Here is a 16,553-nt window from a genome sequence, read left to right as displayed (position 1 = left end):
GGAAGAGAATCATCATGTTTATTTTTAAAGTTTACAATAAATGGCTTGGAATTGTATGTCTGGAATTTCTGCAGGGTCTCTCCTGATCCCCCACCATAACTTCAGCAAAAGATTTTGGAAACCCTGGAGAACTGGCAGAAATATTTTCCACATTGTTGAATAGATGCCATTTTCATAGCTATTCCGGAACAGCATGGCTAGGGAAGTGAGCAGCCCTGCTGCACAGGTGTTTTAACACCACAGCCGGATGTTATCAAGGCCTATAATTTTTGCTGGGTCTAGTGCACTTAAGTGTCACATAAAATGAACTATATTGGTTGCACACTTACATCTATGAAGGTAGGGACTTTGGAAGCAAAATAGGATCATCCATTTGGCTCTTTTGGCTAAAGATGTTTGCAAACACTTCAGCCTGGTCTCTTGTTCTCAAGTTTTGGACTCGACCATGGTAGAGGGTGGGAATGTCCATGGAGTTTCTTCCACCTGTTAGTTTCTTGGTTGTCCATTACCGTTCTCAGCAAGATTTGGTAAGATTAAAGTGGTTTGCTCTAATTTATCATACACAGAATCAAACAAATTACACTCCAGTGCATCAGACAGGATAAATGCAGACTGAAGTAAACAAAGATCAGATGAATTGTTGAGCACGCAGAAAAAAAAAACTATTCTCAAAGTGGCTATGTTTTATAGGAAAGAACAGAACAGCTGGGTGGCTATATTAAAGTCCAGTAACAATACGTCACTAATAGGAGGAGGAAGCTCGAAGAATACCCCCACCCTCTACCATGGTGGAGTGCAACATGTGCAAGAGACAAGACTGACATGTTTGCAAGCATCTTCAGTCAAAAGGGACTAGTGGACAGTCTTACTTGGCCTCCTCTCAAGGTCCCTAATCATTCTTATACATAAATTTGTGGCAGCCGCTATACAACTGAAAATTGAATCAGCCCGAGGAGAAGTCAAACATCTAACATGTAATAAAAGTTGTGGTTAGGTTTCTCCAAGATGGAACATTGTGCTTTTATGCTATGTGTGTGGTCCGTAAAGAAATTGCTATTAAACTTAACGTTGATGGCACAAGGCAATGGTTGAAGCACTCCATGATCCATAGAACAATTTAACCTTTAAATGCTTAAAAAAGTGAATTATTTTTAAATGATACACACAAAATGAAAATAGGCATGTGGTATAAAGAGTGCACACCACTGGATGCCTGCGGTACAAATACATTTCTCACACATGGGTCCGACCTTCACATGAGGAAGAGATGATTCATGGAAAAGATTTCACATATCATAAGCAGCCCATATGTGTCCTCACATGTGGTTTCTGGATCAGAAGATGTATTTGAACTTACTCCAAAATCAGATGTGATTTCTATCACGACAATTTAACTTGTACCACTTGAAGTGATAAGTATATACATTTTTAATACTTTTTTTCTCTGAAGCCATTTAAACCAATGGAACAAGCCAAACAACGGAATGAGTGATTTATGATAATAAACTCTCACTTTACTGGAGGTGGAGAATTATCGGCTTCCTCATGTAATTTTGCTAGTTTACTTTTTATTATTTCTACGTGCAACGTACCTCAAATATTTACTATCCACCATCCTGCTTTTCAACATTTTGCAGTGACTCTTTTGCTGATCCATAGTCAGTGGAACACAAAACAGTTGGAATTTAATGATATAAAACATTGTAATGACTTTGGCAGCAATTCTTCGTGTGTAGTTTTTTTCCATAGTTTCATTTTATTAATATATAGTAAAAAAGTTGTTTATTTTGCAAGCTGTGCAGTCACATGGTGCTATTAAAAATAAGTTACAGGTTATAATATTCACCATACCACAGATCTTCTTGTATAGTGGAGCCAATTTGGCGAATGCTGAAAAATTAAAGTACAAAATTAACCATCTGTCTCCTGCTGGCTTTCGTGACTTGAATCCACTAGCCAACTTAGCTAAATAGTCAAGGAAAATATTAGAAGCAAAGAATTCTGCAGAAATACAAAGTCAATAGCTACTCCATTCTCCTCCAAAATGCAACACACTATCAGTAACAGATACAAATACCATGAATCTTTTAAATGGGGTCATGATATTTCCAAACAAAACTCTCATCCCTTGTGCAATTTTAAGAGGGGGCAAAGTGATTGGGAGAAATAAATATTTAATACACAGGAAAATACAACAATGACTACTCTCCTGTGGAATCACACAGCAGTTATGCCAAGATTGTCAGATTCAGGAGTGTCCAGGCTTTTTGTCTTCATGGGTTACTTAGGTGTACATCAAAGCGCACACTGGAACAAATATAAACTTTATATCAATGTTCCCATTAATTTACATATATCTCAAGCTCCAAGTGCTAATAAAACTTATTTGAAGTTTATCGACCAATGATACATAAGCACAAAAAAGTCCTACAGCACAACATAATGCAAGGGATCGATCTTTTTAACAATATTTTTAAATGATACGTACTTATCAATATTCCATTGCCTAAAAAATCAATTGAATTCAATGCCTCAGTTATTAAATGTACTGCATAACAGAAGTAATGCGAGACCAGGAAAAGCATAGCATCAGCCGCTGGTCCAAGTTGAATTAGCTGTCAGGATACAAGGATAGTACAGTTGGCCTCAACACCCACCAATGACGAGAAGGGTGGAGAAGGTGAGTGAGTGCGAGGGAAATAATCAGTCAGGGTTCGCAAGACTTGATCACTATCCAGAAAAATACATGTGTGTGGACATTGGGTGAGGGGTCTCGACAAGGTGGATGCAGAGAGGATATTTCCAGAGAGGTGAAGCTAGAACTAGGGGGCATAGTCTCAGAATAAGGGACTGCCCATTTAAAACTGAGCCAAGGAGGAATTTCTTCTCTGAGGGTTGTAAATCTATGGAATTCTCTGTCCCAGAGAGCTCTGGCGGCTGGATCATTGAATATATTTAAGGCAGAGATCGACAGATTTTTGAGCGATAAGGCAGTAAAGGGTTATGGGGAGCAGGCATGGAAGTGGAGCTGAGTCCATGATAAGATCAGTCATGATCTTATTAAATGGCGGAGCAGACTCGAGGGGCCAGGTGGTCTACTCCTGCTCCAATTTCTTATGTTCTTCAGCTGGGGAGATCACTGAAGAATAAAACATATTTTACATCAGATTTTGTTTTTTCTAAACCAAAGTGGGCGATTTATAACTAATTCGCAGCTTTTCTATTTATCATCTCTTGTTTGATGAGACTGTTCCACTTGTATTTATATAGCACCTTTAACATAAAGGTCCCAAGGCGCTTTAAAGGAGTATTAGGAGATAAAAATTTGGCACCGAGCCACATAAGTAAAAATTAGCACAGGTGACCAAAAGCTTGGTCAAAGAGTTATGTTTTAAGGAGCATCATGAAGGAGGAAAGAGGTAGAGGTGGAGAGATTTAGGCAGGGAGTTCCAGAGCTTGGGGCCTAGGCAACAGAAGGCACAGCCATCAATGGTTGAGTGATTATAATCTAGAGGGAAGAATTAAAGGAGCGCAGACATCTTGGGGGGTTTGTGGGGCTGGAGGAGATTAGAGAGATAGGAAGGGGTGAGGTCATGGAGGGATTTGAAAACAAGGATGAGAATTTTGAAATCGAGGCACGCTTAACCAGAAGCCAATGTAGGTCAGCGAGCACGGGGTGATGGTGAGCGGGACTTGTTGAGTTAGGCCATAGGCAGCTGAGTTTTGAATCACCTCTAGTTTACGTAGGGTAGAATGTGGGAGGCCAGCCAGGAGTGCGTTGGAGTAGTCAAGTCTAGAGGTAACAAAGGCATGGGATGAGGGCTTTAGCAATGGATGAGCTGAGGCAAGGGCAGAGACGAGTGATGTTACGAAGGTGGAAATAGGCGGTCTTAGTTATGCTGCGGATACATGGTCGAAAGCTCATTTCAGGTCAAATATGACTCCAAGGTTGCGAACAGTCTGGTTCAGCCTCACACGCACTATATCTGTGAACACGGCCACAAGCCATGCTGAACCCCTCGTGCTTTCAATCCAATCAATAGAGAAATTAGGCCAGTATTGAACTTACAATCCAAGTATTTTAATGTGCATTTAAGTATTTGGATTTCATTGGCTTTCATTCCATATACCATTTATATTTTTCAATGAACACTTGCACGTTTAGCAGCAATAATTTTCCATTTTGATGACACAGTGGAATTGGTCTTCAAAGTAGGTTATTTTCCACTTATTTTAGGTTCATCTTCATTTCCAACTGAGGGCAGGCAATTTGCTCCTCACCCTTTGTTGGTCTTCAGCTAGTAAGTAGGAAGTCCAAAGTTGTCCTCCTCTCTGCACCTCGGCTCCCTCCACATCACCTCCCAATGTTATGGTAAAACCACAAAAGGACAGAAGTCAATCAGATACTCTTACGCAAGACGTCCAGAGATACTAATCAGGAAACTAGGTAGTGAATGAAGCCTTTTCCTCTTAGAGCCTAGGATCATATCCAACCAAGATAAAAACCTTTTTTCTCTGACACAGGAAATAGCTGGCACAGTATATTTGAATATGTTTTCTCACTGGAACATTAGTGCAAATCCAATTTAGAGGGGAAGACTACATAATGAAGTGTGGTTGTACACATTTCATTTGCTCTGGGACCTGGTTCGAATCCAGTTTGGCTTTGATGGGCATGATAAAAATCTGATTTTTATTCCCAAGCGATATGATCTTGGACACGGCCATTTCCCCCCCAGCCAAGGTATGTTTCTCTGGATCCAGTTTAAAAAGAGTACATATCGTTTAAGATCTTATAATCATACCAATTATGATTAACATACATTATATTCAGTAAATGATAACCAGTGCATATCCTGAAACACATGTACCTTAAGTAATCACTGACCACCTATTTAAGTACACCATGATCACCTCTTCTGCAAGGCTTCCACTTGAAACAGATTTAGTGAACCAGTAGCTGCGGTTTAGAATTAATAGATGGTTAGCTAAAGCCAACCAATTTTCGGATTTCATGGTATATGGGGCCTGCCAATTCTTTTGCCTTTTCAGCTCCATGGTTTAAGACTTGCTCGAGGAAACCTCTCTCAGCTTTAAGTCTTTCAATTTCATCCTTAACCGGTGCAAATTTCTTAATGACTGCCTCAGCCACCACATATTTGTAGCGTGCAGTGTCCAATCCTTTGCTTTGGTGCACAACCTCCTCGACAGTCAATCCAGTCACTGCTGTGTGCACTGCTACCAGATTTGATACTCCTGGCCGTGTCTCTGGGTCATACGTCACTTCAGAGGTGAAATCTGTTACTGCTTTGCGAAACTTCAGTAATATCTCCTCGGGTGAATCCGTGATATTCACAGTCGCTAACTTTTGAGGGTCTGACTTTGACATCTTTGCGGCAGGATTCCTCAGTGATTTAATTTTTTTAGTTTCACCTGCAATGAGGTGTGGGGATAATGGAAAAATGCTTATTTGTAAAGTAATATTCAAACATTAAGTTAATATTCAATATTGCAATCTATATCTTGTGCAAAGCCAATCCAACTGAGGAGGGATCTGAATTTGCTCCACCCCAACATTGACCGAACACAACAAATTCTGTTTATTTCCCATCAGAAACTTCCTGCCCCAGGCTCAGAAGCCATCCCCATTCCTGAATGCTTGTTCAGACTGAATCAAGGGTGTACAATCTCAGTATCCTGTACCATCCTGTGCTAAGCTATAAACTTCACATCTGGTTTGTCTTCAAGACAGCCAACTTCCGTGTTTTAACATTGTCTTGCCTATGTCCCTATTTCAGCTCCTGAAACCTTCATTCACTGCTTCACCACTTCAAAGTTTGCTTTCTCCAGTGGTCTCCTTGCTGATCTCATCCTATTTCCCACACTACAACAGTGACTACACTCCAAAAGTACTTCATTGGCTGTAAAGCGCTTTGAGACATCCAGTGGTCATGAAAGGTGCTATATAAACGCAAGCGGATTGGAAAACCGCAAATGTTACGCCCCTATTTAAAAAAGGAGGCAGACAAAAAGCAAGAAATTATAGACCAGTTAGCCTAACATCTGTCGTTGGGCAAATGCTGGTGTCCATTATTAAAGAAGCAGTAGCAGGACATTTGGAAAAGCATAATTCAATCAAGCAGAGTCAGCATGGTTTTCTGAAAGGGAAATCATAGAAACATAGAAAATAGGTGCAGGAGTAGGCCATTAGGCCCTTCTAGCCTGCACTGCCATTCAATGAGTTCATGGCTGAACATGCAACTTCAGTATCCCATTCCTGCTTTCTCGCCATACCCCTTGATCCCCCTAGTAGTTTATCTAACTCCTTTTTTAATATATTTAGTGAATTGGCCTCAACAACTTTCTGGGGTAGAGAATTCCACAGGTTCACCACTCTCTGGGTGAAGAAGTTTCTCCTCATCTCGGTCCTAAATGGCTTACCCCTTATCCTTAGACTGTGACCCCTGGTTCTGGACTTCCCCAACATTGGGAACATTCTTCCTGCATCTAACCTGTCTAAACCCGTCAGAATTTTAAACGTTTCTATGAGGTCCCCTCTCATTCTTCTGAACTCCACTGAATACAAGCCCAGTTGATCCAGTCTTTCTTGATAGGTCAGTCCCGCCATCCCGGGAATCAGTCTGGTGAACCTTCGCTGCACTCCCTCAATAACAAGAATGTCCTTCCTCAGGTTAGGAGACCAAAACTGTACACAATACTCCAGGTGTGGCCTCACCAAGGCCCTGTACAACTGTAGCAACACCTCCCTGCCCCTGTACTCAAATCCCCTCGCTATGAAGGCCAACATGCCATTTGCTTTCTTAACTGCCTGCTGTACCTGCATGCCAACCTTCAATGACTGATGTACTGGACACCCAGGACTCGTTGCACCTCCCCTTTTCCTAATCTGTCACTATTCAGATAATAGTCTGTCTCTCTGTTTTTACCACCAAAGTGGATAACCTCACATTTATCCACATTATACTTCATCTGCCATGCATTTGCCCACTCACCTAACCTATCCAAGTCGCTCTGCAGCCTCATAGCATCCTCCTCGCAGCTCACACTGCCACCCAACTTAGTGTCATCCGCAAATTTGGAGATACTACATTTAATCCCCTCGTCTAAATCATTAATGTACAGTGTAAACAGATGGGGTCCCAGCACAGAACCTTGCGGTACCCCACTAGTCACTGCCTGCCATTCTGAAAAGTACCCATTTACTCCTACTCTTTACTTCCTGTCTGACAACCAGTTCTCAATCCATGTCAGCACTCTACCCCCAATCCCATGTGCTTTAACTTTGCACATTAATCTCTTGTGTGGGACTTTGTCGAAAGCCTTCTGAAAGTCCAAATATACCACATCAACTGGTTCTCCCTTGTCCACTCTACTGGAAACATCCTCAAAAAATTCCAGAAGATTTGTCAAGCACGATTTCCCTTTCACAAATCCATGCTGACTTGGACCTATCATGTCACCTCTTTCCAAATGCGCTGCTATGACATCCTTAATAATTGATTCCATCACTTTACCCACCACCGATGTCAGGCTGACCGGTCTATAATTCCCTGTTTTCTCTCTCCCTCCTTTTTTAAAAAGTGGGGTTATATTGGCTACCCTCCACTCGATAGGAACTGATCCAGAGTCAATGGAATGTTGGAAAATGACTGTCAATGCACCCGCTATTTCCAAGGCCACCTCCTTAAGTACTCTGGGATGCAGTCCATCAGGCCCTGGGAATTTATCGGCCTTCAATCCCATCAATTTCCCCAACACAATTTCCCGACTAATAAGGATTTCCCTCAGTTCCTCCTCCTTACTAGACCCTCTGACCCCTTTTATATCCGGAAGGTTGTTTGTGTCCTCCTTAGTGAATACCGAACCAAAGTACTTGTTCAATTGGTCCGCCATTTCTTTGTTCCCCGTTATGACTTCCCCTGATTCTGACTGCAGGGGACCTAAGTTTGTCTTTACTAACCTTTTCCTCTTTACATATCTATAGAAACTTTTGCAATCCGTCTTAATGTTCCCTGCAAGCTTCTTCTCATACTCCATTTTCCCTGCCCTAATCAAACACTTTGTCCTCCTCTGCTGAGTCATGTTTGACAAATTTGCTGGAGTTCTTTGAGGATGTAGTGAGCAGGGTGGATAAGGGGGAAACCAGTGGATGTGGTATATTTGGATTTCCAGAAGGCATTCAATAAGGTGCCACATAAAAGGTTACTGCACAAGATAAAAGTTCACGGGGTTGGGGTAACATATTAGCATGGATAGAGGATTGGCTAACTAACAGAAAACAGAGAGTCGGGATAAATGGGTAATTTTCCAGTCGTCAAACAGTGACTAGTGGGGTGCCACAGGGATCGGTGCTGGGGCCTCAACTATTTACAATCTATTTTAATGACTTGGATGAAGGGACCGAGTGTAATGTAGCCAAGTTTGCTGATGATACAAAGATGGGTGGGAAAGCAAATTGTGAGCAGGACACAAAAAATCTGCAAAGGGATATAGATAGACTAAGTGAGTGGGCAAAAATTTGGCAGATGGAGTGTAATGTGAGAAAATGTGAGGTTATCCACTTTGGCAGAAAAAAATAGAAAAGCAAATTTAAATGGAGAAAAATTGCAAAATGCTACAGTGGAGGGGGTCCTTGTGCATGAAACACAAAAAGTTAGTATGCAGGGACAGCAAGTAATCAGGAAGGCAAATGGAATGTTGGCTTTTATTGCTAGGGGGATAGAGTATAAAAGTAGAGCAGTCCTGCTACAACTGTACAGGGTATTGGTGAGGCCACACCTAGAAGTACTATGTACAGTTTTGGTCTCCGTATTTATTTAAAGGAAGGATACACTTGCATTGGAGGCTGTTCAGAGAAGGTTGATTCCGGAGTTGAGGGGGTTGACTTAAGATAGGTTGAGTAGGTTGGGCCTATACACATTGGAGCTCAGAAGAATGAGAGGTGATCTTATCAAAACATAAGATAATGAGGGGGCTCGACAAGGTGGATGCAGAGAGGATATTTCCACTCAAGGGAAAACTAAAACTAGGGGACATAGTCTCAGAATAAGGGGTCGCCCATTTAAAACTGAGAAGAGGAGGAATTTCTTCTGAGGGTTATAAATCTATGGAATTCTCAACCCCAGAGAGCTGTGGAGGCTGGGTCATTGAATATATTTAAGGCGGAGATAGACAGATTTTTGAGCGATAAGGGAATAAAGGGTTTTGGGGAGCGGGCAGGGAAGTGGAACTGAGTCCATGATCACATCAGCAATGATCTTATTAAATGGTGAAGCAGGCTCGAGGGGCCAGGTGGCCTATTCCTGCTTCTATTTCTTATGTTTTTAAGCCTTTCTTTCTTTCTTCTATTCTACATGAAGTCTGGTATTACCTGCCACCTCGTTCACGCTCACGTCCAACGGCTTCCCATCTTCTAGCTCATCGACTTTAGGAACATAGGAACAGGAATGGGCCATTCAGCCCTTGGAGCTTGCTCCTCCATTCAATGACATAATCCCTGATCTGTGACCTATCTCCATTTACCCACCTTTGACCATATCCGTTAATACCTTTGGTTATCAGAGCTATCAAGCGCAGATTTAAAATTAACAATTGATCTAGCATCAATTGCTGTTTGCAGAAGAGAGTTCCACATTTCTACCCTCCAGTGTGTGTAGAAGTGTTTTCTAATTTCACTCCTGAAAGGACTGGCTCTAAATTTTAAGACTATGGCTCCTAATCCTAGAATCCACAACCAGTGGAAATAGTTTCTCTCCACCTACCCTATCCGTTCCCCTTAATAAATGCTTTGTTCTGATTTTGAAATGCCATCACTGCAATCTTCAATGTCCACCTCCCTCTATTCCAGTTAGCCTCCAGCTGTCACATTCCTGTACTCAAATTCTCTTCCTGAACCCCTCTGCCTTGCAACCTTTCACCTTACCGTCTCAAAATCTACTCCTTTGACCACCTAATTTTACCACTTCCTGCTCGATTTTCTTCAATCTCCCGTGAAACACTTGGGACACGTGTTACATGAAAGGCACTATAAAAGTGTTAGTAGTTGTTATCGCACTCACTTAGAATAGCTTTTGGTACAGGAAATGAGCTGCCATATTGGTTGTTGAAGATCCGGGCTATATCCTGCGCTAGCTCCAGGTGCTGTATCTGATCCTCGCCAACGGGTACATGGGTTGACCTAACAGGACATAAGGAAAATCAATTACTTAGAAATCCTATCAAAAGGGTAAAATAGGTAACAGTTTATAGAGAGGGTTGATAGCAAGCCACAATATCAGTTATCAATATATGGAATGCACTTAAAAAAAATATACAGTGCCTCTCGCAATCTTAGGTTGCCCAAAGCACTTTTTGCTATTCAAATGAGGCCTGAACCCCAAAATGGTTTGAACATCCCTACGCCAACTTTCGGCTGGTGGTGGAGAAGCTCTGCTGACGTTATGACTATTTTCGGTGGAAGTCTAAAATCACCCATGATGAGCCAGGGACTAAATGAACACTCATGCCATGGTGATGCAAAAGATTTTGAGGCTGCGAAGCACTTAGGCTAAAGTTGCAGTATATAGAGGGGATTGGAGAGGACATTTTTTCCACCCAGAGGGTGGTGGGGGTCTGGAACTCACTGCCTGAAAGGGTGGTAGAGGCAGAAATGCTCACCACATTTAAAAAGTACCTGGATATGCACTTGAGTGCCGTAGTCTACAGGGCTTCGGTTAAAGCTGGAAAGTGGGATTAGGTTGGATAGCTCTTTGTCGGCCAGCATGGACACGATGGGCCAAATGGCCCCCTTCTGTGCTGTAAATAAATTTCTATTGCTATGAAATCCAGATTATGGGTCCGCCCTTACTCTGTGTGTTATTACCTGGAATGGGTAGTCTCACACCACTTCAATTTGACACCAAATGAATTGCAATGCCAGCATGGAGGAAAACCTGGTTTACAAAGTGCCCAGGGGATCTCTTGGGTCTTGTAGAGTATTTTTAAACCTATCTGGAATTAATTTAAATATATACAGGGTGCAGACACCACTGCCTGGACTCTTTTTGAACATTTAAATATCTGTCAGAGCAATCCTCTTACTAGGCAGATGCAGAGAGCTCTTTCCTGGGCAGGATAATTGGAGTTTCAGCTACGCAGTATTATTGAGGTACTGTCTGGTTGGAACCAACTCTGCAAATACTAGTTAGAGATTGGCAGCTGCGGTATAATGCAACATGATGCTTATCCTTGGGAAATTGACGGAGACAATACTGTTTAAGGCAGCCACACAGATAGCTATGGCTAATGAGCAGATACGAATTAGATGTTTAAAAGGAAAAGGCAGAACCAAATGCCTCTCCAATGCTGGGAAACAGGCAATCCCAGTCTAGAACAGTAGGCAAATCAGTTCTGGTAAAAGGTCCATCTACCGTGGGCACCCAAGGGTGGTAGAATATAAAGAAATGCGGCAGCTAATTTGCGCACAGCAAGCTCCCACAAACAGCAATGTGATAATGACAGAATATCTGATATTTGTGATGCTGATAGTGTCAGCCATGGCTCAGTTGGTAGCACCTTCGCCTGAGTCAGAAGGTTGTGGGTTCAAGTCCCACTCTAGACATTTGAGCACAAAAATCTAGACTGACATTCCAGTGCAGCACTGAGGGAGTGCTGCACTGTTGGAGGTATCGTCTTTCAGATAAGATGTTAAACTGAGGCCCCTTCTGCCTTCTCAGGTGGATGTAAAAGATCCTATGGCACTATTTAGAAGAGCAGGGGAGTTATCCCTGATGTCCTAGCCAATATTTATCCCTCAATCAACTAAAAAAGACTACCCGGTCATTATTACATTGCTGTTTGTGGGAGCTTGCTGTGCGCAAATTGGCTGTCGCGTTTCCTACATTGCAAAAGTGACTACACTTCAAAAAGTACTTCATTGGCTGTAAAGCACTTTGGGAAATTCAGTGGTTATGAAAGGCGTTATATAAATGCAAGTCTTTCTTTTTTTGATTGAGGGAGAAATATTAGCAAGAACACTGGGGATAACTCCCCTACTGTTCTTCGAAATAGTGCCATGGGATCTTTTACGTCCACCACTTAACGTCTCATCAGAAAGACGGCACCTCCGAAAGTGCAGCACTTCCTCAGTACTGCACTGGAGTGTCAGCCTAGATTTTTGTGCCTTGAACTCTCAACAATCTGACTCAGAGGAGAGAGTGCTACCAACTGAGCCACGACTGACTTGCCTCACCAGGTCTGAAAGCCCACATGGGAATGATACAAGGAAGGTACTGGATGGAAGGCAGAATGCCTCTATGAATTACAGTAGGGCAAGTCAAGGGTAGGGGAGAAAGTCCAAGAATATGCAGATGCTGAACAGGTTAATAAAGCTTATTGAATATTGATTTATATACATGCTTGCTTCATAGATTTTAAAAAGAGGCTAGTATACAAATACCCATATACACAAAGCAAAATACTGCAGATGCTGGAAATCTGAAATAAAAAAAGTGTGTGTGTGTGTGTGTAGACATATACACATGTAGCAATCAAGAGATTGAGTAGAAAATCCACAGATCTGATTAGAACTATTGGTGTGCTGCTTAACATCTCTTACTTGTATAACAGAATGTCTGCGGACTGCAGGACTGGATAAGTAAACAGACCCAAACTGCCTTCCTCCTTCTGACTAGAGCTTTTCATCTGCAAAAATATAGTTAAAATACTAATTATTACAAGGATTCGGAAATTTGTTTTTAAATTTAAATCGGTTTGCTACTGGCAATTATTTTACTATGATTGGACTCCTAAAGCAGACTTTGTTTAGAAAACAAGCATCTTGCAGACAGGGATGTTCTGAAGCTATCCTTTGCTTTTCCCTCAAAAAAACAAACAAGTAAATTACTTACATGTATCAAAAAGCGAAAGGACATATGATGGTTCACCCTTTCAGTGAGAGGAAAGAAAGAACACATTTGCATTTATATAGCACCTTTCACATCCTCAGGATATCCTAAAATGCTTCACAGCCAATGAATTACTTTTGAAGATTAGTTCCAATTGTTGTGTAGGGAAATACAGCAGCCAAGTTATACTCAGTAGGATTCCATAAATGGCAAAATCTGCTTTTGCTGGCTTTGGTTGAGGGTAAATTATTGGGCAGGACACTTGGAGAACTCCCCTGCTCTTTTTCAAACAGTGCCATGGGATTATTTTACATCCACCTGAACAGGCAGACGGGAACTCTGTTTAATATTTTATCTGAAAGGACGTACCTCCGACAACACAGCACTCTCAGCACTGCATAAGAATATAAGAAATAGGAGCAGGAGTAGGCCATTCAGCCCCTCGAGCCTGCTCTACCATTCAATAAGATCATGGCTGATCTTCGACCTGAACTCCACTTTCCAGCACTGTCCTCATATCCCTTGTTTCCCTTAATATCCCAAAATGTATCGACCACTGTCTTGAATATACTCAATGACACAGCCTCCACAGCCCTCAGGGGTAGAGAACTACAAAGATTCACCACCCTCTGAGTGAAGAAATGTTTCCTCATCTCAGTCTTAAATGGTCAATCCCTGGTTCTAGACTCCCCAGCCAGGGGAAACATCCTCCCCACATCTATCCTGTCAAGGTATGCAAGAATTTTGTATGTTTCAATGAGATCCCTCTCATTCTTCCAAACTCTAGAGAATATAGGCCTAGTCTACTCAATCTCTCCTCATAGGACAATCCCAGGAATCAGTCTGGTGAACTTTCCTTGTGCTCTCTTTATGGCAAGTCCATCCTTCCTTAGGTAAGGAGTCCAAACCTGTGCACAATATTCCAGGTGTGGTCTCACCAGGGCTCTATATATTTGCAGTAAGACGTCTTTAATCTTATACTATAATAAAGGCAAACATAGCATTTGTTTTCCTAATTGCTTGCTGTACTTGCATGACAACTTTCAGTGATTCGTGCACAAGGACACCCAGGTCTCTCTGAACATCAGCATTTCCCAATCTCACCATTTAAAAAATACTGTTTTTCTATTTTTCCTACCAAAGAGGATAACTTCACATTTCTCCACATTATATTCTATTTGCCAAGTTCTTGTCTGTCTATATCTCCTTGAAGCCTCTTTGCATCCTCCTCACAACTTACATTCCCACCTAAGCTTTGCATCATCAGCAAACTTGGATATATTGCATTTGGTCCCCTCATCCAAATCATTGATAGATATTGTGAATAGCTGAGGCCCAAGCATTGATCCTTGCGTCACTCCACTAATTACAACCCGACAACCCGAAAATGACCCGTTTATTCCTAATCTCCGTTTTCTGTCCATTAACCAATCCTCAATCCATGCTAGTATATTATTCCCAAACCCGTGAGCCCCAATTTTGTTTAATAACCTCTTGTGTGGTGCCTTGTCGAATGCCTTCTGAAAATCCAAATACACCACATTCAACGGTTCCACCTTATCTATTCTGCTAGTTACAACCTCAAAAAACTCCAACAGATTTCCCTTTCATAAATTTGTGTTACAAGAACATAAGAAATAGGAGCAGGCCATTTGGCTCATCGAGCCTGCTCCGCCATTCAATAAGATCATGGCTGATCTGATCATCAGCTCAACTTCACTTCCCTGCCCGCTCCCCATAAGAACATAAGAACATAAGAACATAAGAATTAGGAACAGGAGTAGGCCATCGAGCCCCTCGAGCCTGCTCCGCCATTCAACAAGATCATGGTTGATCTGGCCGTGGACTCAGCTCCACTTACCCGCCCGCTCCCCATAACCCTTAATTCCCTCATTGGTTAAAAATCTATCTATCTGTGACTTGAATACATTCAATGAGCTAGCCTCAACTGCTTCCTTGGGCAGAGAATTCCACAGATTCACAACCCTCTGGGAGAAGAAATTCCTTCTCAACTCGGTTTTAAATTGGCTCCCCCGTATTTTGAGGCTGTGCCCCCTAGTTCTAGTCTCCCTGACCAGTGGAAACAATCTCTCTGCCTCTATCTTGTCTATCCCTTTCATTATTTTAAATGTTTCTATAAGATCACCCCTCATCCTTCTGAACTCCAATGAGTAAAGACCCAGTCTACTCAATCTATCATCATAAGGTAACCCCCTCATCTCCAGAATCAGCCTAGTGAATCGTCTCTGTACCCCTTCCAAAGCTAGTATATCCTTCCTTAAGTAAGGTGACCAAAACTGCACGCAGTACTCCAGGTGTGGCCTCACCAATACCCTATACAGTTGCAGCAGGACCTCCCTGCTTTTGTACTCCATCCCTCTCGCAATGAAGGCCAACATTCCATTCGCCTTCCTGATTACCTGCTGCACCTGCAAACTAACTTTTTGGAATTCATGCACAAGGACCCCCAGGTCCCTCTGCACCGCAGAATGTTGTAATTTCTCCCCATTCAAATAATATTCCTTTTTACTGTTTTTTCCCCCCCAAGGTGGATGACCTCACACTTTCCGACATTGTATTCCATCTGCCAAACCTTAGCCCATTCGCTTAACCTATCTAAATCTCTTTGCAGCCTTTTGGTGTCCTCTACACAACCCGCTTTCCCACTAATCTTTGTGTCATCTGCAAATTTTGTTACACTACACTCTGTCCCCTCTTCCAGGTCATCTATGTATATTGTAAACAGTTATGGTCCCAGCACCGATCCCTGTGGCACACCACTAACCACCGATTTCCAACCCGAAAAGGACCCATTTATCCCGACTCTCTGCTTTCTGTTAGCCAGCCAATTCTCGATCCATGCTAATACATTTCCTCTGACTCCACATACCTTTATCTTCTGCAGTAACCTTTTGTGTGGCACCTTATCGAATGGCTTTTCGATATCTAAATACACCACATCCATCGGTACACCTCTATCCACCATGCTCGTTATATCCTCAAAGAATTCCAGTAAATTAGTTAAACATGATTTCCCCTTCATGAATCCATGTTGTGTCTGCTCGATTGCACTATTCCTATCCAGATGTCCCGCTATTTCTTCCTTAATGATAGTTTCAAGCATTTTCCCCACTACAGATGTTAAACTAACCGGCCTATAGTTACCTGCCTTTAGTCTGCCCCCTTTTTTAAACAGAGGCGTTACATTAGCTGCTTTCCAATCCGCTGGTACCGCCCCAGAGTCCAGAGAATTTTGGTAGATTATAACGAATGCATCTGCTATAACTTTCACCATCTCTTAATACCCTGGGATGCATTTCATCAGGAGCAGGGGACTTGTCTACCTTGAGTCCCATTAGCCTGTCCAGCACTACCCCCCCTAGTGATAGTGATTATCTCAAGGTCCTCCCTTCCCACATTCCTGTGACCAGCAATTTTTGGCATGGTTTTTGTGTCTTCCACTGTGAAGACCAAAGCAAAATAATTGTTTAAGGTCTCAGCCATTTCCACATTTCCCATTATTAAATCCCCCTTCTCATCTTCTAAGGGGCCAACATTTACTTTAGTCACTCTTTACCGTTTTATATATCTGTAAAAGCTTTTACTGTCTGTTTTTATGTTTTGCGCAAGTTTACCTTCGAAATCTAT

General features: G+C 42.1%; 1 protein-coding gene across 6 annotated transcripts in view; it reads right to left on the bottom strand.

Annotated features, from left to right (window-relative positions):
* Positions 1-1,754: 1,754 nt before the first annotated feature.
* Positions 1,755-16,553, bottom strand: part of wars2 (tryptophanyl tRNA synthetase 2, mitochondrial) — a 74,180-nt gene continuing 59,381 nt past the window's right edge. For all 6 annotated transcript variants that reach the window (XM_070893515.1, XM_070893516.1, XM_070893517.1 and 3 more), the window contains 3 exons: positions 12,617-12,702; positions 10,080-10,198; positions 1,755-5,433 (listed from right to left, as the gene is read on the bottom strand). In XM_070893515.1, the coding sequence (XP_070749616.1) occupies positions 4,985-5,433; positions 10,080-10,198; positions 12,617-12,702 (654 nt within the window). In that variant the 3' untranslated portion in view covers positions 1,755-4,984. The remainder of the gene's footprint in view (positions 5,434-10,079; positions 10,199-12,616; positions 12,703-16,553) is intronic.

The sequence above is a fragment of the Pristiophorus japonicus genome, chromosome 11 (genome assembly GCF_044704955.1).
Source record: "Pristiophorus japonicus isolate sPriJap1 chromosome 11, sPriJap1.hap1, whole genome shotgun sequence".
In the NCBI taxonomy this organism is placed as follows: Eukaryota; Metazoa; Chordata; class Chondrichthyes; family Pristiophoridae; genus Pristiophorus; species Pristiophorus japonicus.
This window is presented reverse-complemented; position numbering and strand designations above follow the sequence as displayed.